The sequence below is a fragment of the Semicossyphus pulcher genome, unplaced genomic scaffold (assembly GCF_022749685.1).
Source record: "Semicossyphus pulcher isolate SPU_LCO1_2020_fin unplaced genomic scaffold, fSemPul1.0.p SCAF_18, whole genome shotgun sequence".
Lineage (NCBI taxonomy): Eukaryota > Metazoa > Chordata > Actinopteri > Labriformes > Labridae > Semicossyphus > Semicossyphus pulcher.
The window spans coordinates 607442-635000 of record NW_027211691.1 but is presented as its reverse complement, the minus strand read 5'-3'; the positions used below and the strand labels follow the sequence as shown (position 1 = coordinate 635000).

At 43.4% G+C, this 27559-nt stretch overlaps 1 protein-coding gene across 5 annotated transcripts in view; it reads left to right on the top strand.

The window, feature by feature from the left end:
• Window positions 1-27559, top strand: part of ntng1a (netrin g1a) — a 109410-nt gene that overhangs the window by 60839 nt on the left and 21012 nt on the right. For 3 of the 5 annotated variants that reach the window (XM_069667476.1, XM_069667475.1, XM_069667474.1), the window contains exon 3: window positions 13793-13965. In XM_069667476.1, coding sequence (XP_069523577.1) covers window positions 13793-13965 — 173 coding nt within the window. Of the gene's footprint in view, window positions 1-13792; window positions 13970-16432; window positions 16456-23802; window positions 23820-26002; window positions 26006-27559 lie in introns of all 5 variants that reach the window. The other 2 variants (XM_069667478.1, XM_069667477.1) reach the window with 2 other exon arrangements.

Below are 27559 nucleotides of genomic sequence, written 5' to 3'. Positions count from 1 at the left end.
AGAGGGACAAGCCCCCGAATATAAAGTAAAATAAAACAAATACATGAAATAAAAAGCCCCCCCGCAGCCCAACAAATCAATGTATGCCTCTACACAGACATGCACTTCCTGTCTTAGTATGTGCACGTACACGTATACCGATCCTTCTTGCTCGTACTGTAAACCCTCTTTAAGTTGTTGCACCTCTCATGTCGGCCATAAAAGCCTTAACTCGTCATTTACTCGAGCAATCAGAGTGTGGCAAGAACATTTCATGAACAGACACACGGGGCGCTGTTCAGGTGCTAGGACATGCTTCCCTAAAGTTATTACTAAAATCAAAAACAGGACAAAAAAACTTCAACAAAAAGCTAAAAACAGGAAAGAAAAATGACCCAGAAAAATTATTGACATTGTTGTCTGGCAGTACGGTGGCCTATTTGTGCCATAAAGCACATGCAGCATAAATAAAGACTGTGAAGAGGCTGAGTTTGTAAAGATGGTGATTCTGATGAACTTCAGGCTCACTTGACCTCAGTGAAGGAAAGTGATGACGAGCTGTGAGACTTAATCAGAGGAGTTCAACATCCTCTCATGTGTCAGACGTCCCGCTGAGGCATCCAAACATGTGGCATGAGAGGACAGCATAGAGGGACAAAGTTTTACGCTCTTATGACGAAGCAGAAACATTTCTAACAGAGAGATGTTTCTGTTTGTCTGCTTCACCTCATGCACACACACACACACACACACACACAGCTGACGTGGAAACCTCCCCGAGCGAGACATTTGACGGTGATGAGTAGACGACAGGCGCTGATGAATAAAAGTGCCTGATAATGGGATCATTGAGTCATGAAAAGCGATTGTGAGCGAGTTATCTCAGCGAGGACGATGAATGCGGCCGCTCATTATGTTTGACCAGCGGACGCAGCTTCAGCCTGCGAGCAGAACAGGACACACAATAGACCTGCAGCACAATAACAGTCCAACAAAGACAAAGTGCTGTATTGGATTTTCCACACCTTTGCTCCTTTAGTCAGGTGATGTGAGTTAGTGGAGCAGGAGGGCTGATGGGAGGGGGAGATGCTGATCAGGGGGATGATTGAAACTGTCCTCAGAGATCCACGAGAGCTGATAACTGTTATCTCAACACGTATTTACATTATTAATGTGCAATGTAGCAAAACAAGCATCTGTGTGTGGACCGCTGGTGATGTGCAACACATATTAATCTATCATGAGAATGGGGGACAGAACAGAAACTCTTAGAAGCATCATAAACAGACTTCAAATATGGAAAAATCCCAGAGTTGAATTTAACATCCGAATCTGTGCTATAAACCAGTATTTGTTTGCACATGCTCAGTGTAAGAAGTCTTTAGGATGGACATGTCTCTTGTCTGTGTTCTGGAAAACATCAAGTGCCTGTATTTGTGCACAAATGTAATTATCTCACAATTCTGCTTTGAGTCGTTTGGGGGTTAGCGCTCAGCAACACGTTGGTGTTTGAATTAAAAGTCCAACATCCCTGATTTGACACATTTTCTGCTGTCAAAGGCAGATGTGACTGCTGGCTCTGCCTTCAGTAAATTGCTTGTTAAATGCGTGTTTTACTTTGCTGCAACCTTTATTTCTGCCAGTTCTATTGTTTTATTACAATACAGCTGGAAGCACTGATAATAAGGAGGGAAATCGCCTCTAAAAACAAATATGTGCTGCACCTTCTCTCCCCTCATGCTAATTAACAAGTCAACTCACCTGCTGCTCGCTCCGTCTGCAGTGACACATTTCAGTGACCATTTGGATCAAATCCACTTCTCATATCAGACAGAGAAGAACATTTTCCTCAGCTCTGCTTTCCTGTTATTTTCCAGCTGAAATGTTTGAATATATTATTTCGACTCATTAGAGACTTTGTGAGGACCGCCATGAAAACAAGATGAACCTCGGGGGATTCATCCTCCAGTAAGGAAAAAAATGAAATAATAAAAACGGCTGTTTTCACTTTTTCACTATAAATACATTGTTAGTCTGCTGGTGTTGTGGTTTGTGGTGCTGAACGGACAGCTCCTCTAAAGAGCAGCCAGCCTGCTTCCTCTGCTCTGCTGCAAAGAGCTTTTTTCAGAGGTGAAATAGTTTGCACTGTAAAAAGCTGTGACCAAAATACGAGTTTCTCTAATCGTTCTCTTCTCTTCCTTTATCTCTTCTTCTCTTCTCTCCACACCTGTCACCTGAGTTTCTGTTGAATCCCAAATATATTTATCATCCTCATGAGGTCATTCGGCAACAATAAATATTATAAAATATGTCGATAATGAAGATAAACTTTTTACTCCATATGGACACATTGTGTTGTCGTCTGTGGTGCTGAACGGACAGCTCCTCTGCTCTGCTGCAATGTGCATTGTTTGAGTGAAATGTTTGCACATCCAGTTAATGTTTATCTGTTTATCTGTTTATCTGTTTGGGACTCTGCTCGGGATCTTCTTCTCCCTTTTCTTTGGTGTTAAATAATAAATATTATATATAAATATTATATTATATTATAAATAAATAAATATTTCTCATGAGGTCATTCTACAACAATCAATCAGCTTCACTTCATGTTCATCGAGCAGGCAATAAAACCATCTGATATGCTAATGTGATAAAATATGTCGATAATGAAGATAAACATTGGACACTTTTTTTACTCTCTATGGATACATTGTGTTGTGGTTTGTGGTGCTGAATGGACAGCTCCTGTAAAGTGTTTTCTTTGCCCTGCTGAAACAACAGGCTCTAGCAGCCTATCACAATGAGGACATACAGCCACCACTAGTTTATATATATATATCTATATATAATATTCCCTGTCATTCTGTCTGAATGCCCTCCAGAACAATTACACTTAGTTGCTGTTGGGTCTCCATATATTAAATAGAAACACATTGTTTCTGACTCAGTGGAGCCTAAACCCTGTGCAGAGTATGAAGCACAAACACCGACAGCCCAGATGTAAACACACACAAACCCAGGTCTTCTTTCTATATATATCTTCATCTCTTTTCTCTCTCTCTCACACACACACACACACACACACACACACACACACACACACCTGTGCACACTCCTTCATGCAAGTCTTTACATCTTATACTGTTCTCATTCATCATCAGGAGGCCGTGAAGCCTCTTGTTTTACCCAGTGTAAACAGCGCCCCCTCTGGTCGATCAGCGACTCTTGTTTTCACTGAACACCGAGCGTTAATGACCATCGCCTGGGGTTTTTAGGGAGAAAAGAGATGCTTAGAGAGCAAAGAGTTAACCCCTCTGCACGCTGGAAAACTGCCAACATTGTCTGTAATTACACCTGCTTTCAGGGTCCGGGTCCTGCTCTCAGATTCAGCCCCTGGTGGGTGCAGCCAGGGGAGATGTCTGCTCCAGACATCAGGATTATGTAACAGGGAAGAGGGAGCCAAAGTTTAATGGGTGGTGACATAAGCGAGAAGCAACAAGAACAGAAGTCAATTAAGAAGAAGTGTTTTTTATGATTTTAACTTCATGTTATTTCACTGCTCCTCACTGGGAATGCTGCGCAGTGAGACGGAGACACACACGCTGGATTTACTGTTAAAGTTAAAGTGAAACACAACTCTCACTTCAGCTGCAGGTGATTAAAACAGGTTTGATGTTTGGAATATCTTAACAGGAATATGCTGATAACATGACCCAATTCTGAATATTGTCATACAAGGAATAACAGTGGAAAATGCATGTGCGTGTATTTACTGCTCTACTGAGAGAATACTAGGAAGATGTTTCCCCATGGATGAAGGAGAGAGAGAAGAAGTGGGTTTGTGCTGGAACACTACACATGCTTTCTTCTTCTTTTTGTGCACACACTCTCTCTCACACTCTCTCGCTCAGAGGTCAAATGCAGTCTAACCTCCAGCAGTCCCTGGACCACAGCTACAGACCCAAACCGATCGATGCTGCAGGATCTTTGGGGAGCTCCTTCCTTTAAAACTCCAATCAGTGATGTCTCTTATGAAATGACACAATCGTTTAATATCACTCCTCCACCTGCCTCGCCTTGAATCACTGCGGCTCCGTCCTCTGGGTGATGGAGCTGTCTCACTCCTCTGCACTGCATTTTCTGTCACCGGGTCCACAGCCAGTAGTCTTTAGCTGAGAGCAGTATCAGTGAGGCCCAGCATGTCGATGGTATTGAGCTGGCCTGGCATGTCACAGGCAGTAAAGACCTCCTGATTGACTCCTGCTTGGATTGCATGTCCAACTGCATACATTAGTAATGCTGAGGTTCGATAGATGGATGGCCCGGACCGATTGATGCAGGCAGGCGACACGTTTACCTCGATGCAGGGAACCGGAGATAAACTGAACTTGCAGTGCAAAGACAAGGACCACAAAATACTCTCACCGGCCACTTTACTCTGTACACCTCTCTAACTGCATGTTAACGAGAATATCAGCAAATCATGGGGCTGCAGGTCAGAGCAAGCAGGCATGTAGGCGTGTAGGCGTGTAGGCGTGTAGGTGTGCAGGCGTGTCTGCACGGGCCCCCAAAACTCAACAATACCAGAATAGGAAAATGTTGTATTGTTAGAATTTCATGTAATTGATCCATCGTGCCTTGTGTCTTCGGTTCAGGCTGCTGTGGTGTTGTTTTGTTGTTGATATTTTCTTGTCACACTTTAGTACCAAGTGAGCATCGATTAAACGGCACAGCCTGCCCGAGTATTATTGCGGACCATGACCGTCCCTTTATAACACGTCATATCAGTGCGTCCATCTTTTGATGGCTACATCCAGCAGGAAGGCACACCATGTCTCAAAGCTACATTGTTTCATGAACGTGACAGAAAGTTCACTGTTTTCAAACGTCTCTCAGTCCAGTAGAGGATTTAGATCGTCTGTGCTCCAGCTTAATACAACCAATATTTACATACATAGTTAGGCATCGATCTCTAGTGGCCATTCTCTCCTGAAGGCAGCAGGGGTCCACCCTGGTACGAGACAGGTGTTGGTAATGAACAAGCCCGTGGATGTATAATGTTCTGTTCTGTTGTCCACAAACAGTAGAGACACACAAAGATCATGGCTGTCAGGATATTTTAGTTTAGCAGGATTTAGTTGTTTTATTCTGAATTGTTTTGGACACGACCTCGGACCGTCGTCAGCTCAATCATTACATTCATTAAACACTGCTGTAGTTTCTGAGCTCACCAGCACAGTTCAGCATGTGGGTCACTTCTGTGTGTGCCACTCCATGGCGTAATTGGCTATTAAAGCAAATAACTTTTCACACACGTACACAGACACACAGGTTAATAGTTAACACTGCAGCTTCTGTAGAGACCATCTTTACCAATGGAAACAGCTGAACTGCGAGTTTAACCTGGAATCACTTCCTGTAACACCTGGTGAGTCTCTGTCAGCTTAATGTCAGCATAAACCAAACAATACTTAAAGGTGAACTCTGAACCTGAAAACCTGTTACAACGTAGAAGGTACAATATTTCTTTGTTTCACTGTCAGTGCTGTCTGTGGTTCACCTGTTACAAGCAGAACAAAATGTGGACGTTAGATACTCGAGAGTCTGCCCGACTAAAGGTTTGGAATGACGCACCTATAAGTGTAACTATGTGTTCAGAGAGAACACACATTCTCTGTCTCTAATATCTCCTCCTGCAGAGTCTCTGAATACATTTTCTCAACAAATTGAACCAGAAATTGACATTTAAGAAAAGAGAACCAGAGAGAATCTGCCGAGACTGTCCCCACAGCCTTCCACTGAGAGGAGGAGGGAAGGCCAAGAGAAGGATATAATTAGGGGGAAGTTTGGGGCTGAGGTCCATCCCAGGAGAGCTGGAGCTGAGATCTCACTCTATCCACTTCCCACAATGCACTCCAGGCCAGGGGGGAAAGAGGTAGAGGAGGCAATTAGCAGGTAACACGTTAGCAGGCAGGAGGATCTGTTTTAAGCCGATACAGGCGGCAGCTGCAGGTGACATGTCAACAGGGAGGAGCAGAGTCATTTATACTGCTGTAGAGGTGTGTGTGTGTGTGTGTGTGTGTGTGTGTGTGTACGTACAGCTAATTTTATTTAAAAACAAACAAACATAATTTAACTGACCTTGCTGTATTTTAATATTTTAAAATCAAAGCCACGACACCCAAACAGCCACAACAACATGATTTTTGATCCATGATTTGTCGTCTCACAGACAGACCTGACAGAGCATGAACTCAGCCTCTTTACAAACCTGCCTCCTGATGTAGTTCTCTCAGCATCCTCTCAGCCTGTTTATTGTCATTAAATCTCAGTAACATCTGTTTGTTGTGGCTTCATAGCGCTGTAGTGAGACAGATCTCAGCCCACGTGTGACTTGATAGATACAGTGAAACTGCCACTCAGCGGAGACAGACGGACAGGCGCTCCACAGCTGAAACAGGACACCGGTAGTCCATCAGAGAAATCCTGGTACTGACCCGAGCTAACAGCTCATCACACTGGGCACTGGTAGTAGCTTTAAGTGGAAGGAAAGTTCATTCGGACTCGACATTGTTTGTTTTCTACATATCTTCACAGGCCTGTATTTGTAGGTTGGATCAACCAACAGAAATCCACACAAATGATCCGGCAATCAAACCTGTGCGTTACAAAATTAGAATTTTAAAAATGTGTAAATTTGACATCAGAATGGGGCGGCTGTGGCTCAGTGGTAGAGTCGGTCGTCTTTCAATCGGAAGGTCAGAGGTTCGATCCCCAGCTCCCTCAGGCTACATGTTGAAGTCTCCTTGGGCAAGACACTGAACCCCAAACTACTTCAGGTGACATAGCCAACAGGTATGAATGTGATAACTGATTGACAGTTGGGCACTTTAGGTAGCAGCCTCTGCCATCAGTGTGTGAATGTGATATGTGATATGTAGTGTAAAAGCAGCTTTGAGTGGTCGCAAAGACCAGAAAAGAGACGTATAAGTACAATCCTTTTACAATGGTGCACGTCCCCTCATGGCCAGTCCTTTAAAAAGATTACAAATAATTATATTTATTTTATCAGACAAGTCTTAAAGTCTGTCCTAGCTTTGTATTTTCACAATGACTAAAAACTCATTGGGCAGTGTGTGTGTGTGTGTGTGTGTGTGTGTGTGTGTGTGTGTGTGTTGGTGTGTGTGTGTGTGAGTGTGTGTGTGAGTGTGTGTGAGTGTGTGTGTCGGGGGGGATCAGGTGGGACACATTTATTGTACAGTAGTTTTCATTCTGTGTGTGTGTTGTGCAATTATCCACACACTCGCCCTGAAGGCATTTCCAGCCACTCCAGTGTTTCTATTTCATTTTCATCACACATAATTAAGCCCAGCGTTCTCAGAACCACCCAGCCCCCCCCCCCCCCCCCCCCACTGCCCCTCTGCTGCCCCTTCCAGCCCCCGGTGTGTTGTTGCCCATTTACAGCACACACTGAACGCACACACGAGCTAAAAAAGGCGTTTATTAACCGAGCGTTTGACCCAATTGGCTCCCTCTGAAAACACCTGGGCGTTAGATTGAAATTTAATTGCTTCACTTAGTTAACCCACTTAAGGACCATGTTGAGTTTAGTCGACTCAATTTGTTGGGATCAGCAGCTTTGTGCGTGGGGGATGTTGTAGGCCTGGATTATGGATAATTACTATTAATTACTGGCTGATACTTTTGGCTTTGAAGCCTCAGTGAGCAGAAAGGAGCGGTGTCGGGAATGGCTGAATGGAATTATGTGGATAATGGCTGGGTGATAGGAAGGAAAAGGGCATTTAGTGGGAGGAACGGGGCGCAGGGTGGCTTTGTTTTTGTTTGTTGTTTCTGGCATCATCAGTGGGAGGGAGCAATATGTCGCCTGCACCCATGGTGTCAATCAGAATCCCATTACTGCAGAGGTCAGAGACACACTGCTGCAGGTAAGCTCCGGCTGCTCCGCTCGCATTTCCACCAGGATAAAGAAATATAATAAATGTACGCCCCACAATATCTCCTTCCCCCACATTTCAAGGAGAACTTTAAACTCGGGTTGGATAAAAGAATATGTTTGTCATTTTCTTTCAGACAAAATAGAATCAAAACTTCAGTCAGTTTTTTTTTTGTCTTTTTGCCAGTGTAGCAATATGAGCCCACAGCCTCATGGGTAATTTTATGAATACATATCAGGACCTTTAGCGCACAGCCGGTGGCTGGCAAGCTCAATAATGCCTGAAGCAATATCACTTTGAGAGAACCACACAAAAACAAAGATGCCTTAGCTCCATGAATATTTATTAATGGGAGATAGAGGAGCAGAGGTAAAAATGACAGACTAATAGGTGGATGAAAAGGAGGAGTGTAAGGAGAATGATACAAAGACTGGTGGAAAGTCAGGAGGAGAAAGCCCACATCGCTGTAGCACAGGAACCCCGGAGGAAACGTGCGATTAAAATGCTGTTGAATACACGTTTGCTTGGCTGTCTCTCTGAAGCTGCTGTTGCTGCTGCGGCGGTTAGTGGCAGGCTCCCCTGGCATCCAAATACAGGAGCCACCGCTGATTGGCAGCACAACAGCTCTGGTGGGTATGAGACCCTCAGGGCCTCACTGGCGGTCTCCATCATTATGCCGGAGGCGCTATCATTTCTGGATGATGATTAAAACGTTGGCGAGGTTAAAAGAAGCTGAAGGTTAAACCACAAAGGGCTCCATGTGAAGTCGGTTCCCACCACTTCCCCCTCCCACTCCTCTTCTCACACAGTAACAAGAAAGACTTTTGGAACAGGGAGGCAAAGAAGCGCTGAGCAGGGCTGTGAAGGACTGCGTTCTGATCCTCGGCTGCTAACGGACTGACTCAGCTTAAAACACTTTTTCCAAGTCGCTCCCTCTGTGTGTCAGTGTTGACAGGAAACTACTGTGACTGTGCGCAGTGTATATGAAGTGGACATAGTAACTGTGACCATATTTAGACGAGAGGGTGGAGCTTTTCCCCTGAGTGTAAAACAGTGTGTGAGACGTGTTGGACGGTCTGTTCGTCCAGTAAAGCGCACACACAGATTATCTGTCTGATATTTACATGAACAAATCTCCAAAAGGCTCCAACAGCACAAACACGGCCCAGAGGTTACGTTCAGTGACTGAGTTAGCTGAGGGGACACCTAGCAGACAGCTAGCAGCTCCCAGCTGTCACTCAAAGAGGCCACGCCCCTAATGCTGCATCACTTTAAGCCTTAATATAATGTAAACAGGTGAGCTGTATAAAGATTCTCCCCGTACAGTTGTCATGAAGAGAGAAATGAGCTATAGAGACCCAAACTGTTTTTTGTACCAGGCTGTAAACATGTTTATTTCTGCTGTAAAGTTTAACATGGGGCTCTATGGGGACTGACTCACTGCTGGAGACAGCCTCAAGTGGACACCAGAGGAACTGCAGGCACTTTAGTGTTGGCTTATTTATTCAGCCCCAGGTTGCTGCTTGGATGGTTGCTGTAGATTTAAAGCAGAAAGTCGATCACCTTCACATAGACTCTGTGTGAGGCTCCAAACAGGCTGTGAAAGGTGAGAACACCTGCTCTTATCTCTCTGAATATACTGTAGTAACATTGTTTTAACACGAGCATCCCAGCGCCCAGATTAGTTTATAGACGGCCGTCAGGTCAAATGTCATTCAGGGTCGACTTTCAACATCTTTAACCAAAGTTAGAAATAGCACTCAGAGATTATAATATGTTATCAGTGTCAGCTACAACCTGGAAGTGAGATCAGCAGCATAATATATATATCGATGGGAAATTAGATGTGACATGATGAAATAACACATTCATCCCACTCTGCATACTGCATGTCTCTAATGAGAGCTAACACAGCGATGAGCCTAAAATAAAGTAACAAGCATGAACTGATTAACCAGGAGATAATGACTCTGTTGATGATGCTTAGGTGCAAAAACACATGATCATACAGGAATGTTAGCGAGTGCTGTCTCTTCACATGTGACCAGTTATTCACAGACTCCATGTTAATTAGCTGCATCGCTTATCTGCTGGTGCTGATTGTAATTTAAACACAGGGTTGGGCGAATCGCTCGACAGCTGTAATCAATTAATCGTTACATATTAGTTATTTAAACGGTTGTTAGAAGAGTCCAAATGTTTTATACATTATGGTGGTGAGACAAAAGATCCAACATCAAACTGAATATATTTTCTGAGTCTCAAACCACCTGGAACGGGATCTGAATCGTACTCCAAGGTGAGTTAGCATACAGCTCTTAAATTTAGGACAAGTAGCAGTTACGTGGAAAGTCAGGGTCAAGGAGAGGTGAGTGATTTAAGACTTTTCCTCAGAATTATTTAATTAATTGGAGGATCAGGATAAGCTGTGTGGAGCAGAATGTGCAGGCTGAGAGAGACCAGCTGTTCTCACTAAGATGTCAGTGAACACAACTGTGGGGCTATCTGTGTCATCTCCCTCGTCAACACCTCTCCCTCCATCTTTTCTCTCTCTCTCTCTGCCTGAGGAGCGAGTGAAGAGATGCCTTTCACCTGGGTCCTGGTTAGAAAAAAGCAGCAGAATAAAAGGGCACTTTGAAAGGCTTGAACAGTGCCAGTCTGTCTGTCTGCCTCTCAGCATTTTGTCCCAAAATAAACAAACACAGTTCCATTAATCTACGATGAGTCACGCCTGTTGGAAGTCAGATATTCAGTTTGTATTTAAAGTTGCAGCCAGTGTTGGCACTCCATGGTGACTCCTGGTATGCTTTAGAAACAACAAGGTTATTTTTGAGAATCAAACAGGATTCAGCATCAGATGTCAAACAGAGAGGGACAGAAGCTCCACTCCAACAGAAGGACAGCAGTTAACAGGAATAGATGAGGTCATGAGCAAAATGTGCAAAAACTGTGAAAAACACATTACGATACCACACGACACAATACATCACGATACCACACGACACAATACATCACGATACCACACGACACAACACATGACGATACCACACATTACGATACCACACGACACAACACATCACGATACCACACGACACAACACATCACGATACCACACGACACAACACATCACGATACCACACGACACAACACATCACGATACCACACGACACAACACATCACGATACCACACGACACAATACATCACGATACCACACATTACGATACCACACGACACAATACATCACGATACCACACATTACGATACCACACGACACAATACATCACGATACCACACATTACGATACCACACGACACAATACATCACGATACCACACGACACAACACATCACGATACCACACGACACAACACATCACAATACCACACGACACAACACATCACGATACCACACGACACAACACATCACGATACCACACGACACAATACATCACGATACCACACGACACAATACATCACGATACCACACATTACGATACCACACGACACAATACATCACGATACCACACATTACGATACCACACGACACAATACATCACGATACCACACGACACAACACATCACGATACCACACGACACAACACATCACGATACCACACGACACAACACATCACAATACCACACGACACAACACATCACGATACCACACGACACAACACATCACGATACCACACATTACGATACCACACGACACAACACATCACGATACCACACATTACGATACCACACGACACAATACATCACGATACCACACATTACGATACCACACGACACAACACATCACGATACCACACATTACGATACCACACGACACAACACATCACGATACCACACGACACAATACATCACGATACCACACATTACGATACCACACGACACAACACATCACGATACCACACATTACGATACCACACGACACAATACATCACGATACCACACATTACGATACCACACGACACAACACATCACGATACCACACGACACAATACATCACGATACCACACATTACAATACCACACGACAGAATACATCACGATACCACACATTACGATACCACACATTACGATACCACACATTACGATACCACACGACTCAACACATCACGATACCACACGACACAATACATCACGATACCACACATTACAATACCACACGACAGAATACATCACGATACCACACATTACGATACCACACATCACGATACCACACATTACGATACCACACGACTCAACACATCACGATACCACACATTACGATACCACACGACACAATACATCACGATACCACACATTACGATACCACACATTACGATACCACACGACACCACACATTACGATACCACACGACACAATGCAATGCGAACAAAACGACACATCACGATACGACACGACACAATATGATATGACGCATCACAATACGACACGACACAATACGACACATCACGATACGATACAATGTGATACGACACATCGTGATAAGACACAATATGAAAGGACACATCGCGATAAGATACGACACAATATGATACAAAACATCACGATACGATACGATATGATACGACACATCGCGATACGTTGCAACAACACATACCAGTTTAGACGTTGGTAAACTTCACTCATTCTTTACTCCATTAGAAGTACAGATCCTGGTCTCTGGTAGAAGCAGAAGTACTGATTGAGCTTGAAAACTGAAGCGTCCTGGCTGTGAAGCGTCCTTGCAGTAAAGTAGGACGGGTCCCTCTGAAGGACCTTTGTAGCAGCTGTTTCTGTGCTAAGCTAACAGAAGCTCACCTCATATTTGGAGACGATTAAATTGAAATCATGTGAACTTCAAATCAAAGAACAATATAGTGGAAATCATGAACATGAACTTTGCTCTAATGTGTAAATCAGCTGCATGGGGAATGTCGAATGCAGCTGGTCATCGGCCATATTGGCTGCTTCACTTTCATCCATGTGGCCGTAAGTTCATTTATTTGTTTCTATTTGTGGTTCGAGAAGATTCCATAGTTAAATAAAAGATTTAAACCCATCAGAGTATGGCGACACGTTGTCGCAGAGTTCATCACGGAGTCATGTTGTTTTCTATTGTTGAAGTTCTTTAAAAAGCGCTCAGACAATCTAAGTTCTCTGTATTCCTGCGAGTTGGTTCTGCTGCCGGAGGATCATAAATTAATTTAACAGGTAGAGATCCCCTCAATGCTCATCGAGCCGCGGCACAAAATGAATTTGCTGAGTTTATTGTTAAATGGAGGTTCTGGTGAGCCGGATGTGAGGGAGGATTTAGTGCACCTTCAGGGAGCCCCTCTTTCCAAACTGGAAATATGCTTCTGAGATCTCATCTCATATTAATTTGTCATAGTGAACGCAGCTCCGCGCCGCCCTCTGGCTAACTCTGAGTTATTCAGAGCTGCAAGCCTGCATGCTTCCACTCTCAGTCTGCTGGCTCCACAATTTAACTGGGCTTGTTTTCCTCTCCGTCCCCTCCTCCCCCTCCTGATCCTCCTCGCCCAGCCACTGTGACCTTACAACAATTATCATCCTCCAGTGGGACAATTAAAACCGAGCTACCTTCCCGAGTGCAGGGGGGACAGAAAGCAAAGGGAGGAAATAATGATGCCAGATTCGTTCGCCTCTTTTTGAACTCGCTCCTCTTGAAGTTGAAGAAGAAACTGTTCGAGCAGCTCTGACTGTGTTCCAACGCCGCCGCTTGTCAAGGACGCGCTGACCTTCAGATGCATTGTCCAACAAAATAAGAGCTTCCTGTGTTTTCATTAAATTCACTCATGTTGACGTGTTTGTCCTCTCTCAAATCCCCCACCCCCCATTCCCTTCTTTGACAGGTGCAAGTGCAACCTTCACGCCAACAGCTGTGTGTTTGACAAAGAGAAGCTGAGCTGCGAGTGTGAACACAACACCACCGGGCCCGACTGCGGCCGCTGCAAGAAGAACTACCATGGGCGAGCGTGGAGCGCCGGCTCCTACCTGCCCATCCCCAAGGGCACAGCTAATATCTGTGAGTGCACACACACACACACACACACACACACTGACAGACAGAAATGTACAGTGATGAAACAGATGGGCACAGACGTGACAGAGCAGGTATAAGTTCACTCTCAGGAGATTACCCATGAAAGTTTGAATCACAATAACAGACAAAAGATGATAAAAGTTGAATCCATTTAGCAGCATCCTATGAGTCATCTTCTAGCTCTGACTGTCATCGTGTTGAGCTGAGAGGTTTCAAAACAACGTGAAGCAGTCAGAGACGATTCACACCGATCAAAGGCAGAACGTCCTCATGAAACAAACGTGTCCAAAGACCAGAGAATCAGTTTGCAGACGGGAGTGACTCTGCAGATTCATGACATCATTAGAGCTGGACCCTGCTTTTGTCTTTAATATGAAACTATTCGTTCACATCTTATTTCCAGTTGTCATTATTTTCTTCTTCTTCTTCTTAGAGCGACACAGATTTTTAACGTGACACTTTTCCTTGTCTTAATTACCAGGCCCTTTTATTTTCTAGAGGAGGAGACCTCTGTAGATAATTCAGCAAACCTTGTGAACAGTGCACAATGAAAAGATGGTAATCGAAAAACAAGCAGAGCTGATGTTAGCAGCCTCAGCCGGCCTCGTGACGTCCTGGGTCCGTGTTAGAAAAACGATGATTTTTAACGTTGAGTCGCTTTATTCTGTGTTTGTACGTTTTTATTCAGTGTGTTAGTTTGTTCTGGAGAGAGGGAGACGATGCAGAAAATTCAGCTACCGGTGAAAACCTGGTGAACAACGGACACAGTTGGTTCATTCTGAGAGACGGGTTGTTCATTTTACAGCCTGTCCTGCTGTTGCTCCTGCAGCTCTGTGTCTAAACGAGCTGATATCTGACTGACACAATGTGAGTCGACTCAGGGTCTTCTCCAGTGAGTATTTAAACAGTCAGATGTTAGCGGGCAGCTTTAGACTTTATGCTGAATATGAGTGAACACTGTGAACACATGAAAACATCACACAGTCTGCAGTTATATACTTGTCGGACTGTCAGTACCTGCAGCACATCCAGCAGGTGCAGCAGGTTCACCTGAGTCCTCCTCACTGACCTCGGTGTCGACACGAGTGTAAGCAGCAGTTTCACAGCAGCAGATAACCTGTGTCTGACTTCACTCTTTGTTAATGTCCTCCTTCCCTTTAAAAAACACCCACGACAGAAAGTCAGAGCTTTGCTGCAGAGACTGTGTACGCTGTCTCCTCTGTCTGAGTGTGCAGGTCAGGGTTTCACTTTACCTTTCAGTTTAATGTTGGTTTTACCTGCATTTCACAGGTGAAGTGACTGCTGGAGCCTGCAGGTTTGTTAGTAAGGTCCTAACATTTCTTTTACTAGAGATTCCACGATGGCATAGCAGCACATGTGAGGAGGTCATGAACTGTGAGCAGGTTCTCTGGTCTATAATAAACCTTCTCCACTACATACATGTGGAGTTATCGTGGCCACATGTCACAGAGACACTTTAATTTTGAAGATCAATATGAGGGATCAGATGAGACTGATCAGTCTGAATCAATATTTATAAATCTTTTGGGCTGTAAAGTTTTCTATTAGGAATATGAAAAATAATTTAACACCTTCAACACCTCCTGTTGAAAATCAATCATTTAAAATAGAGATAATAATTAAGCAACTACCAGTAAGACTTTCAAAATAAAGCTGTCCAAGTAGTCATAATAAAATTATTATTATACATATTAAAAATTAAAATATTAAAATTCGTTGAGAATCGTCACATTGTGTTCATGTTTGGGCTCTACAACTTCTCGCTCTGGCTTTAAATAAGTTCGAGCAAACATGTAGTTATGTAAAGAATGATTAGTGTGTTACATGATGAACATTATGAATGTGTAACATAAACAGAATGTAACTTTCATACAGACTGAGTTTTGTAGGTGTGGGGCTTCTGACAGTTTGGATTGAGAACAGGCTGCATGAGACTCTGGATCCACAGCTGCCAGTCCTCCTGCCATACATCCGCCTAAACAGCATCATGATGAGCAGCGGTGGCTTCAGTTTGAGAGGCTGGCATTAATTTAAAAGCCCAGTTTTATCCCCCGCCCTGTCCCCTTATTGCCTCCGCTGTGATTTCTGCTCTTCCTGTCGGAGCTGGAGGACTCGGGCCGCCAGCTGATGACTTATTCTGCCTCCCAGAGGATCTGTGTTATGAGACTTAGGGAGGGTTTGTGAAATGGCCGATCCCAGAGCTCGGATTGACAGCACATTATTAAAAAAGGTTTCACACACACACACAGGTGCTCATCCAGACCTCCTCCTCAGAGCATTCATAACTACCACACAAGGACACACACTCCCTCTGCCCTGCGAGTGATGAAAAACAGTCTTAGTATAAAGTGCATTATTATACTTTGTCTTGGAGGGGAAAAAATCCATAATGTAATAACGCTGTGAAAAAAATCTATAGGAATGCAAGGCCTTCCCTGCTGAATAGAAGGAGTGCACAAGGCTGACAGAGACATGCACCTTGTGCTGTTTTCTCGTTTCCAAAAGTCTCCCGCTCTCTCGATGTTTCCCCCGAACTCAGCGAGCATATGGCGGCTCTACGGAGACAAATTTGTCAAAGATGAAAATTTAATTAAGATTTAATTTCTTTTTACTATGCCCATCAAGTCGTCTGATGCGATAAGGGGATCGATGTATCATCATTGGAGAGGGTGTGGAGCGAGGGAGGGGCTGATGCTTCGTCTTACAGGCTCAGACGAAGAAGAGGATTGTAAAAGTGATGATGAAAGAAAAGAATGGCGGCGATAGAAGGAGGGGAAGTGTGCATCACTCTCTGTCACAGCTAACTCAGCCTTCTGGGATGGCTCTGTCTCTGTCGCTTTCCCTCTCTCTATCCATATCTCCCCCTCCATCCCCTCGCCCCCCTCCTCACCCGTCTCTCAGCCTCACTCATTCTCTCGTCTTCCTCCCTCTGTGCAGACAGAAGGAGAGGGATCAGTTCGAGAATTAACCATGGCAGTTCATTTCACTGTAGGGCTGAGGAGGGGGGGGGGGGCAGTAATGGGTGGCCTCTGAAAAGTTAAATTCAAATGGCAGAAATGTTTCCTGAATGTGATATTAAAGGGAAAATCCTTAAATGCCCTTTAAATGGAGAAGTTCTCTCAGGAGGAGCGTACCTTCTTCCACCCTGCATGTGTCTGCCTGCAGTTTAAAGAAGAGATTAGCTTAGCTTAGCTTTAGTGCGGGGGGTCTCTGGGATCAGGAGCAACTCTGCTCAAAGTAGCTAACTAACACACACACACACACACACACACACACACACATAAATTAAAGTTCATTTATATTGTGCATACAATCTTGCAAATACATTAAAATACATTAGCAGGAAATGCATCTGGATTAAAATAAAAACAAGTCATATTTATGATCATGTGTCACGTTGTTGGCTAACCTGCTAATTAGCAGATGTTGACTTCCTGGAGTCTTTTGTTTACCAGGCACCAGATGGCTACCGCTGCTTTATGCTAAGCTAACTGTCTCTTGGCTGTAGCTTAATATTAAGCATACAGACATTAGTGGACAATCTTTAAATCAAAGTGAAGCAAGAAAATTAATATTTCTATCTTCCAAAACTTTTACATTTCCTTTACAAGAGGGAAGCGATCGTCATTGACCCTTAACCCTCTCCCCTTGTTCCTCTCCTGTCCAGTTGATGGTGCTAACACACCTCTAAACTGGTTAACAGACCGTCATTACTCACCAGAAGAAGAAATCAACTCCATTTCCGTTGACACATTGCAAACCATCCGGTCACGAGAAGTAGACCAGGGCTGCAACTAACTTACTACTCTGATGGTCGACAAGTCATCGATTATTGAAGCGATTAATCGAGTAGTCAGATAATGAATTGCACGATGACTCTGAATGACTTCTATTGAGCTCTCAGCTTTAAATGTAGTTGGAGGTTGTTTTGATGTGCTCACGGACAATAACCACAATTAATATGAGTTTGGTTCTGATTTGGCTCCGACTGGTTCAAAGGAGAAATAAAAGAAAGTTTTTGTCCATTTAAAACCATCGACAGACAAAGTGCTGATATAAGAAATAAATAATCGTTCCTTCTCTTCAGATGCTCGCACATCACCGACCTGCTCCCGTGACAAACAAGGTTCACAGATCCTGCAGGCGATGCTTTTCTCTGCAGCGTTGAGGCTGAAATGCTCCCACACTTTACACGTTTCAGGACGCGACGGTGTTGCATCGGCCGCCGACATTCTGCTATGTTTTGTTTACCTGTCGCTTCCTGGTCGCTGCTTGCACAGCTCTCAGCAGAGATAGTAAGGACGTGAGACGGCTCACCCCTCAGCAACAAACAAAGTTATATCCACGCACAGCATGACAAACACACGATGACGTAACCAACTCGTTAACGACAATTCACTTTGACAATGTCGACTAATCGTGTTTCTGATTGATGCATTTATTTCAGTTCTCTAATCATTGAATTGAACAGGAAGTCTCATTAAGATCTTGATCCTGTTTTTACGATGAACCTTTGTACGAACAAACATTTACAGTTTTAAGCACGATAATAATAAACCTGCATAAGTTAAACATTTTCACAAACGTGTATATTTCCAATATTACAAATGTTTAAGAGAATCACAAGAATGTGTCTTCATTTTTTACAACTCATTCTGATCTTGTGCAGCAAAGTATTTGAACGTCCCTTCACTGAGCTCAGAGCTGTAAAGATGTTTAAAGGCCCTCAGACACTGTCGATACTTATCCATGAAGACGTTTCAAGCCTCTCTACTGATGTCCAAAATGTATAGTTCATAATTTAATTAAAGATGCTTTCTGACTTCATGCAGAGATACTTTTTTATATAGAGAAAGATGAGAAATAATTACAGATGAAAGACAGGATGAGATGTGAGAGAGGAACAGGAGACGCAGGAGGAGGTCGTGACCTTCCTCTTCATGGTGACATAAACAGAGAAGTTACATAAGAGCAGTGTGACCTCGCTGCTGCACAGTGACAGCCTTTAAACGTTCAAGTGTTGAGTTTGATGAAGGATAATAAATATGATCAAATATCCTTCAAATCAGCTGCAGTCATTAGCCTTTAATGACGGTCGCACGGTTTAAAATAATGAACCTGTAGTTTGTTGTTGAGTGACAGAAGTTATCAAACAGTCTCTAAATCAGAATAATTCTTTCATTTTAAGTTAAAAACGGCTTCACTTCTTAAAATCTTGTTTATAATTGCATTCAGCCAAATGTTCTCCTAATTACAGAAACTTTCCCTGATTAAAGTCTCTGTTTGTTCAGTGTGCAGCTGGATTAGATGAATAGATTTCTTGTCAGGACAGGATTAAGAGACACTTGTTCAGATTTAGCTGCAGCGAGCCGCACAGTTTATGGATCTCTTTGATCAGAGCAGGACGCGGACACCGTGGATTTAACTGTAATTATTCATCCACATTAGCCTCCACGGGCTGACTGTAAACCTGCTCAGTGTTGTCATGTCAGGTGACATTCACAACACAGAATGTTCCTCTATATGACTTACAAATCTACTTTCTGCTGTTGTTCTCTAATTAGTGAACATTGATGCAGAGCTGGCAGATGCCTTTTTATCAGAGGTGCTGGTCGTGGACACACACTCTTCCACACACTCTTATAAATACACACATTTAGATGTTTCTGATTAATCTTCCCTCGCGTGCAGAGGAAGTGTGTTTCTATACATCAGACTGAATCCCACAGGAGCTCATAATGCCGCTGTGGAATAAATCTTATTCTGCTGTGAGTGAACACAACCATCTATTATTCTATAAGGGTCTCCCATATGTGTTTATATTAATACAAAGGAAAGAGATCCTGGTTTGACTGGTGTTACACAGAGAAAGGCCTTTAAACATATTCATTATAGGCAATAAAATAAGTAACACATTATTAACTACAGCACTAATGTCAACATGTGCCATTACATTATTTTATTTAGATTTACTACAAAATAGACCCTTTAATGAAAGACTGAAATGTTTGTTTGGTTGTTTTTTAACAAGAAAAAGACGTGACATCACTTTTCAAAGCCAATTTAAAAACAACACCAGACTCCATATATAAAATCAGCAATTTTACCTCCCAAAACATGGGAGTTGTTGATCTACTGCTGCCTCATTTGGTTAGTTAGTTTGTGTTATTGTGTGATTTTTGTGTTCTAAATGTCTAGTTTTGATAAAACAAAAATATTTGTGTAACAAAAAAATGAACCCATCAAGGCAGCAGCAGAGCAGCAGCTCCTGTGTCCTGTGAACTAAAATCAGTGTTTTTATGAATGGAGTCTGGTGTGTGTGCAAAGAGCGATGTAACGTCTGTGTGTGGTTAAAACAATCATCTTCCTCTGTAACAAAAAGGTCTATCTCTGTAGGGATCCTTTCTGTCATGTTGTCACACACTTAGAATAACAATCTGAGCCTGTCAGTGGAAACAACAACAACTTTTAGTGGACAACCTTTGATTCAGACACATTTGCATTACAGATGATATTTAGTGGATATACCTCTAAATACCTAATTAGTTTCAGCCTGCTAGTCATTTAAAAACAACATGAAATAAAATGATCTATCAAATATTCTCTGTGTTCAAAAATCCAGGAGTTGACTGTGTAAAATGTTTTCTCCATCAGACACGCAGCTTCACTGTGTATTTAATTAGTGCCATGTGTTTATGCATCCACACACAAGCAGGCGTGCTGCACACACACTTCACACGCAGCTCCCACTCATTTATGCTTTTATTCCTTCTTTCCGCAGCTATTTGAATTTCCATTTTCGCCCCGCTTTCTTTCTTTTTTCTCTGTCAAACTCGTGTTGTTTTTGCATCCTCTCATTCTGCTGCTCCTTCTGCCCTTCTTCGCCACCACCTTCTTCTTCTTCTCCTGCCTCCGCCTGTTCTCGCTCCATCTCTTGGTTTTGTTTCATGCTCACATTCTCTCTCTTTCTCTCCCCCTCAACACCCCCAACCACCCCAGAGACCGAGCTTGTTTACTCTGTCTTTTCCACATCTCGGCTCTGTGCAGCTGTGACGGTAATCTTTCTTTCAAATATTTGTTTCTTCCATCTCCAGTTTTTTTTTTTTTACTCCTTCCCTGTTGCTGCCGCCACCGACGCACACCTCATTCCTTCCCTTAAATCTCAAACTGTGCTTCTTCCAACATGGCTCCTGGGCACTTTAAGACTTGCCACCTTCAATTCAGTTCTACACATTGAGAGCGAGCGAGGGATTCGGGCAGTGCGGCGAGGCAAGCCGTAATTTTGCTCCTGAGGAATTCAATCAAGTCACATTGCTGCGTGCCTGTGTTTTGGCAGCCTTTGCCGCTACTAAATGGTTAGCGATGCCTGTCACCATCACTGGGCTCCATGTAGCCAAGGAGCTCCAGATAATGATGGCAGCCAGGGAAAGTAATTACCAACTTTGCCTGCGGTGGAAATTCAGCAGATAAGCACCTTTTCAGAGCCGTCCAGGTAGCGCCGAGGCAGCAGGTGAGACATATTGAAGGTCAGAGCGGAATGGAGGCTGACGGGAACAATGCAATGACACAGACAAACAACACAATGCTACGTCCACGCCAACAGCTGACTGAGACCTCAACAGTAGAACTCAAACTGTATATACATGTACATATTCACACAGCAGCCATTCTCCTTTCAGATGCTATAATGTTGTTCTGCTCTGTTCCAGGTTGCAAATCACATAAACAAAAACATTCATATTTCACTGCTTCATAATTAATCAGGAACTGAAAAGACAACTGGTTGTGAAAATTTGGAGGCACGACCGCTAACAGTAGCATTCAACCAATTTATTCCTAGCATTACCATTAGCTAAGCTAGGAATTTGTAACACTGTCAAATGGTAATGTTAGCTAAGAATTCATTGAATGCCACCGCCAGACAACAGCTAGCTTACTGTTAGCATTCATCTTTTTCTTTGCTTACATTGACTCTAGCTAGTTCGTACCATTTAACACTATTTAATGCTAATGTTAGCTTGGAATGAAATGAATGCCACCTCTAAACAACAGTTAGCCTAACGTTAACATTCAACCTATCCCTTGCTAACCTTTCTGCGAGCTAGGAATTTGTATCGTGTAAAACATTTTAATGCTAATGTTAGCTAGGAATAGATTGACTGTTAGCATTCAACCTTTAACCTAACCTTTTCTTGACATGCAGTAAAATGAAACAGAAAGATTTGCAAGGAATTAATTCAACATTACTGTTACACAACAGCTAGCATGCCATTAGCGTTCAACCTATTTCTACCTAACTTGACCATCAGCTTGTGATTTGTATTAACAGGTTAATGTAACCGAGGTAGCAGTAGCTTGGTTTGATAGTTTAACAGGATAAGAATTCCTCTACCGTGATGTTAGGGAGGAATTACTTGAATGCTAACGTTAGCTGTTGTCCAACAGTAGCTAATGGGTTAACAAATGTGTTGTTTTAACTTCCAGATTTTAACTATACTTTATCTTTTCAGTTGCTGACCAATTGGGAAGTAGTAAAATTATAATGATTTTTCAGTTTATAGCAACCTGGACCTCGAAAAAGCATTTCAGTGTCCAACCCTGAGCGGGATGTCAGAGGAGGATGGCTGCCATGTGAATATGGTGAATGTAGGAACTGTATGGCACATTTGATGTCCTCTCTCTGAAGGATTATCTTGTTCAGTGAGGAAAAAGGACATGTGCCAAAGATTTGAAGCCCATAGATCCATGAGGGAACATCTATTATTGGTTTCTGATAATCCATTAGAGAGGTTACAGTGATGGTTTTGGATGGATGACAACAGAACTGGAACAGAACCAGTGAAGCTGAACATGAAGCAGTGGCTCTCTACTGTATTTGAAGCCCACATTTAAATGTGCATTCTGTGGTGCGTGCTGACCCCACATACACACAGATCGTGTTCAGTGAGTCGCACACCCATCCGAGATCATGTTCACCATCCAGCAGCTTGCATCCACTGTCCCTGCACAGCTCATAAAAATCAATGAAGCACACCGACAACAAGAGCTAATGCTCTTCCTGTGCGATAGGACAGAATTAGATTGCAGCGGTGCCCCATAATGGCAGGTCCGGGCAGGTGAAGGGGAGTGGAAATGACGGTGATTGTAAATTAATCGAATGACCCGACATGGGATCCTGGACATCTGCTCGAACCCCACAGGTTGTTCATAAAGCAGCGGATAATTGCACTGACGGACCATCCGTGTTCCACATCATGACCTGGAAGAGAAGCTTATTTGGCCTGAACTCCACAAACTGACAAAGTCTAATTTGTCAAATGAGCTTTGACTGCTGAAGGACTTTCATCATAGAGGGAGTCGATTACAACATCATGAGATGAAATCATTTGTATGAAACAACTACTTTATGTGTAATTACAACAAACACACTGTGACATGCCTCACCTTCTCTTTCAGTGGTGTCTCTGGTTCGTTTGTCACATCATTCTGCTATTTTCGGAACCTGGGCCATATTTTGTCTCCAGTAGATGTGTTCATCCTGCAGCAGTGAAACAGGCTGTAATGGCTGCAACATAATCCTTGATGGGTCAAAGGTCGTCCACTAAAAGTTCTTGTTGTTTCCACTGACAGGCTCAGATTGTTATTCTAAGTGTGTGACAACATGACAGAAAGGATCCCTACAGAGATAGACCTTTTTGTTACAGAGGAAGAGGATTGTTTTAACCACACACAGACGTTACATCGCTCTCTGCAGACACACCAGACTCCATTCATAAAAACAGTCATTTTATCTGTGAGAACACAGGGGTCGCTGGGTTAAAAAGGCCTAGATTTGTGTTATTGTGCGACTTTGGTGTTTTTAATAGTTGGTTTGGATTTAACACAAAGTTTTCCTAACTCACAATAACACAAATCAATCAAGGTAGCTGTAGACCAGCAGCTCCTGTTATATGAGGCAAAATCACTGTTTTTGTCAATGGAGTCTGGTGTGTTTGCAGAGAGCGATGTAACGTCTGTGTGTGGTTAAAACAATCATCTTCCTCTGTAACAAAAAGGTCTATCTCTGTAGGGATCCTTTCTGTCATGTTGTCACACACTTAAGCTGAATACAACCTATTAGTAATTTAGTTCCCAGAATATGTAAAAATAGGGCTCAGGTTTAAAAATAGGACAATTACATTAGAACATCTGATGTGCCTTTGACATGTAGCTGAAGGCAAACAGCCGTCATGCAGTCGACAGGCGGTACAGTGCAGCACTGAATATTTTCTCTGTGTAAACACGGTTATGAAAAATATTCTCTCTGCTCATTTTTACAGTTTGGTGATTCACACCAAATAAAGTCTCCACCACAATAACAGAAGCAGTGTTCTCCCACTCCCTCTCTCTCTCTCTGGTTTTATATTTATATCCTCTACATTTAATGTAGTGGCTCCCCTGCTAATCTTCCACAGTAGATGGAGATAGTGTCAGTGTGTTATTGCTCTGTCAGCTGCTTAAGCAGGCTCTTTTTAGCTCTGCACTACTGTTCTTTTTCCTGTTACAGAGATAAAACACGCTCAGTCTCACATTTCTGACTCTGTGAGTAACTGGAGGATCCTTTTATTTAAAGCAGGTTTGGCTCAGCAGCGTGAGCATAAATAGAGTTTACAGTAACCTACATGTGTAAGTAGCTCTCTGTTCTCACACTGCACATCATGCTGTTTGAATAATAAAGAGCGAGCGATAACTATGCCGTTACTTTTTCCAAACAATGGCTCCTTGATGCAGGTGGAAAAAAAGTTACATTACGAGTCTGCAGCGAAAGATCTTTGTGACCGTTTTTATCAGCACTTAACTAAAGCTCAGTTTCGTCCAGTGATTCGGTTGCAGGAGGCTTCTTCTGCTGACCCGTTCTCAGGCTGCTCATGCTCACTTCATACGAGGACGCTGTAGAGTCAGTGTGATGGGATCCTGATGCTAACAGATAAACTGTTTGATCTTTATTTTCAAACTGCCACAATGGGACCTCACCTTTTAACACATGGAAACAGCATTTATGCAGCCTTTTCAGTACGTTTCCATACTGCAGATTGTTTTACAAAGACCTGCAAGAATCAGAGTGAGGCTCGTTGGCTTTGATAATGTGGTTTTTATTGGTTGACACACAAACGTCGACGTGTGGTGCATGTGCTTACATTGAGTTGGACGGGATCTGATATATGACTGTCTAAGCTCTGAAAACAACGAGAATCTTAAATGTATTATTATAACTGTCGTAATAAATGTTGGTGTTTCACAGAAACTTGTCAGAGCCCAGGACACAGAGGTGAGAACCAGGACAATCAGGTCATCATGTGCTAAACGACAGGCTAAAAAGTGTATAGGTTTCATACTGTAGGAGAGCGTTAGTCCGTCCATGTATTATGTTTGTGATGAGGCAAAAACAAACCAAACCAAATGACTCCTGAATCCTGTGCTGACTGAAATAAGTGTCCATGAATACAAATGTGGCGTTTATAATTTCCAGTTTATCATCCGGGAGGTATTTTACCTGACAACATTTAAAAAACAAATTTAATCTGGTTACACAGACGCACGCATTGATCTGGTTACGTCTTTATTGGAAGTATAACTGTGAGTGGTGAGATACATATATATATATACACACTGATGTCATCCCTTAAAACTCTCAACAGTTAAATATTATTTCAAATATGATGAAGCTCAGAACCAACGCAGCCAAATCAATCTGTACTTTGTGATTGAGGCGACTGTGATTGTAAGTGTCCTTGCTCTCGTCCTTCCTGTCTCCCGGTCAGCATCTGCCCGGCCTCTCGAGAGTTGACATCCATTAAGCTCCGCCTCCACATGTCACATCACCTGCCGCACCTCCCTGCTCGCAGACAGGTCACACATTCGGCTCTAAAGTACAGCTCGCAGGCAGAGATCAGAGGAGCAGTGACTGAGTGACAGACCTGATCAAAGTCCACGCACACTAACACACGCACACTCTCAGGAAGTCCTCGTGTTTCCCAGCTGGACGTGGAGATATTTTGTGACGGCTCCGTTAGATGAAAGGCCCCACCACCAAAAAACCTGCACAGATGCCTCCTCGTCTTCCCGCGCCGTAGGTGTGGTGGTGAGCGGATGACGGGAGAGATGTGAGCTGCAGAGGAAGAAAGCAATCTTTTTATTTCATTTCTTCTTCTCTGGTTTACGTGGGCGCGTGCCTCCTCTTGCCCAGCATGCCTCTCTTCCCGTGGTGAGGGGGCTGTTTGTTTTTGTGGGCAGGCTGCCTTATTGAGGGCAGGGGGGCGAGCCAACAGGAGGGGGGGCTGCGCTCAAACGGATGATTAGAAAAAGAGGAGCTGGCGTCGATGTCCTGAAAGCAAACTCCTCTAAAAGACCAAAAATAACCACCAGCGTTCACGTGAAGACTCGGAGTCAGAGAGAGATGGCTCTCTGCTGTCGAGCTTCATATTCAGAGTCCCAATTAAAACCCAAACAAGATGTCTGTGCTCGGTTCAGATGGTGAGATGATCGACAGCAGACCATCCCCTCAGATCCGCAGCCCGGCGTGGCAGAGATCCGGTCACATGGCGATGAGACGGACTGTATTATCTGCTCAGTGGCTGTCTGGCACCGGGGATTTGTTGTTGGAGGGACGGACAGGCAGGCAGCAGGATGAGACATGTCCTCCTCCAGCGTCAGAGGCAGAGTTTGCCATCTATGATGTCCTTTGATACGTCGTGATGTGTGTGCATGAGAATTCTGTCTTATGAATCTTTGGCAGCACGTAGTTTAAAAACAAGCGTGTGAGCAGAATCCCAAAGCAGTCTGCAACTTTTAAAATAACTCACATATTTTACTCTGACTGTGAGCGTGGTGTGTGGATGGAATTGTTGTTCAGTGATGTACGGACGTTCAGGTGTGTTGTTGTGTAAGAGGACAGCAGTGACCTTTTCTGGCACGACCAACAGCAGGGACATCAAAGCAGAAATAATGGAGGGAGCCGAGGAGAGCAGAGAACCGTGAAGCTTAACATGCAGCAGACAATTCTTTCCCATCAGAGGGACGTCTTTTATTGGCCAACATTCAGGAGAAGAATGTCCAAAGACAAAGTCTGGCACCTCCCACATCTAAAGACATGTCATCACACACTTTAACATTTTGCAAAGACTGGCTATCCTGCAGGGTCACTATTTACAGACGGCAACTAGATTCCTGTTGAGATTATTTCCCATCATGCACCTGATGGAGATTTATGAGAAGAAACAGAATGGAGCAGCACCAGAAGCAGCTTTCGTCCACAGCTGTCCTTCAGGGCAGAAGTTAGAGTTGTTCTGATACGTGCAGCACAAAGGCCTCTAGGACGGCTGAGATGCAGCATCGATTAGCTCGCTGATCTTCTGTGGACACGAGGGAAAGTTCTCAAATGAAACTGTTACTTCTAATTAGATTTAATAATTATGTTCTTTCAGTTCTGACTGACAGACAGATTCTTGGCTTTCAACCTCCGTATTCTCTGTAATTGTTGAACCACAGAAAGGCCAAGCAACAATGATGGCAATCA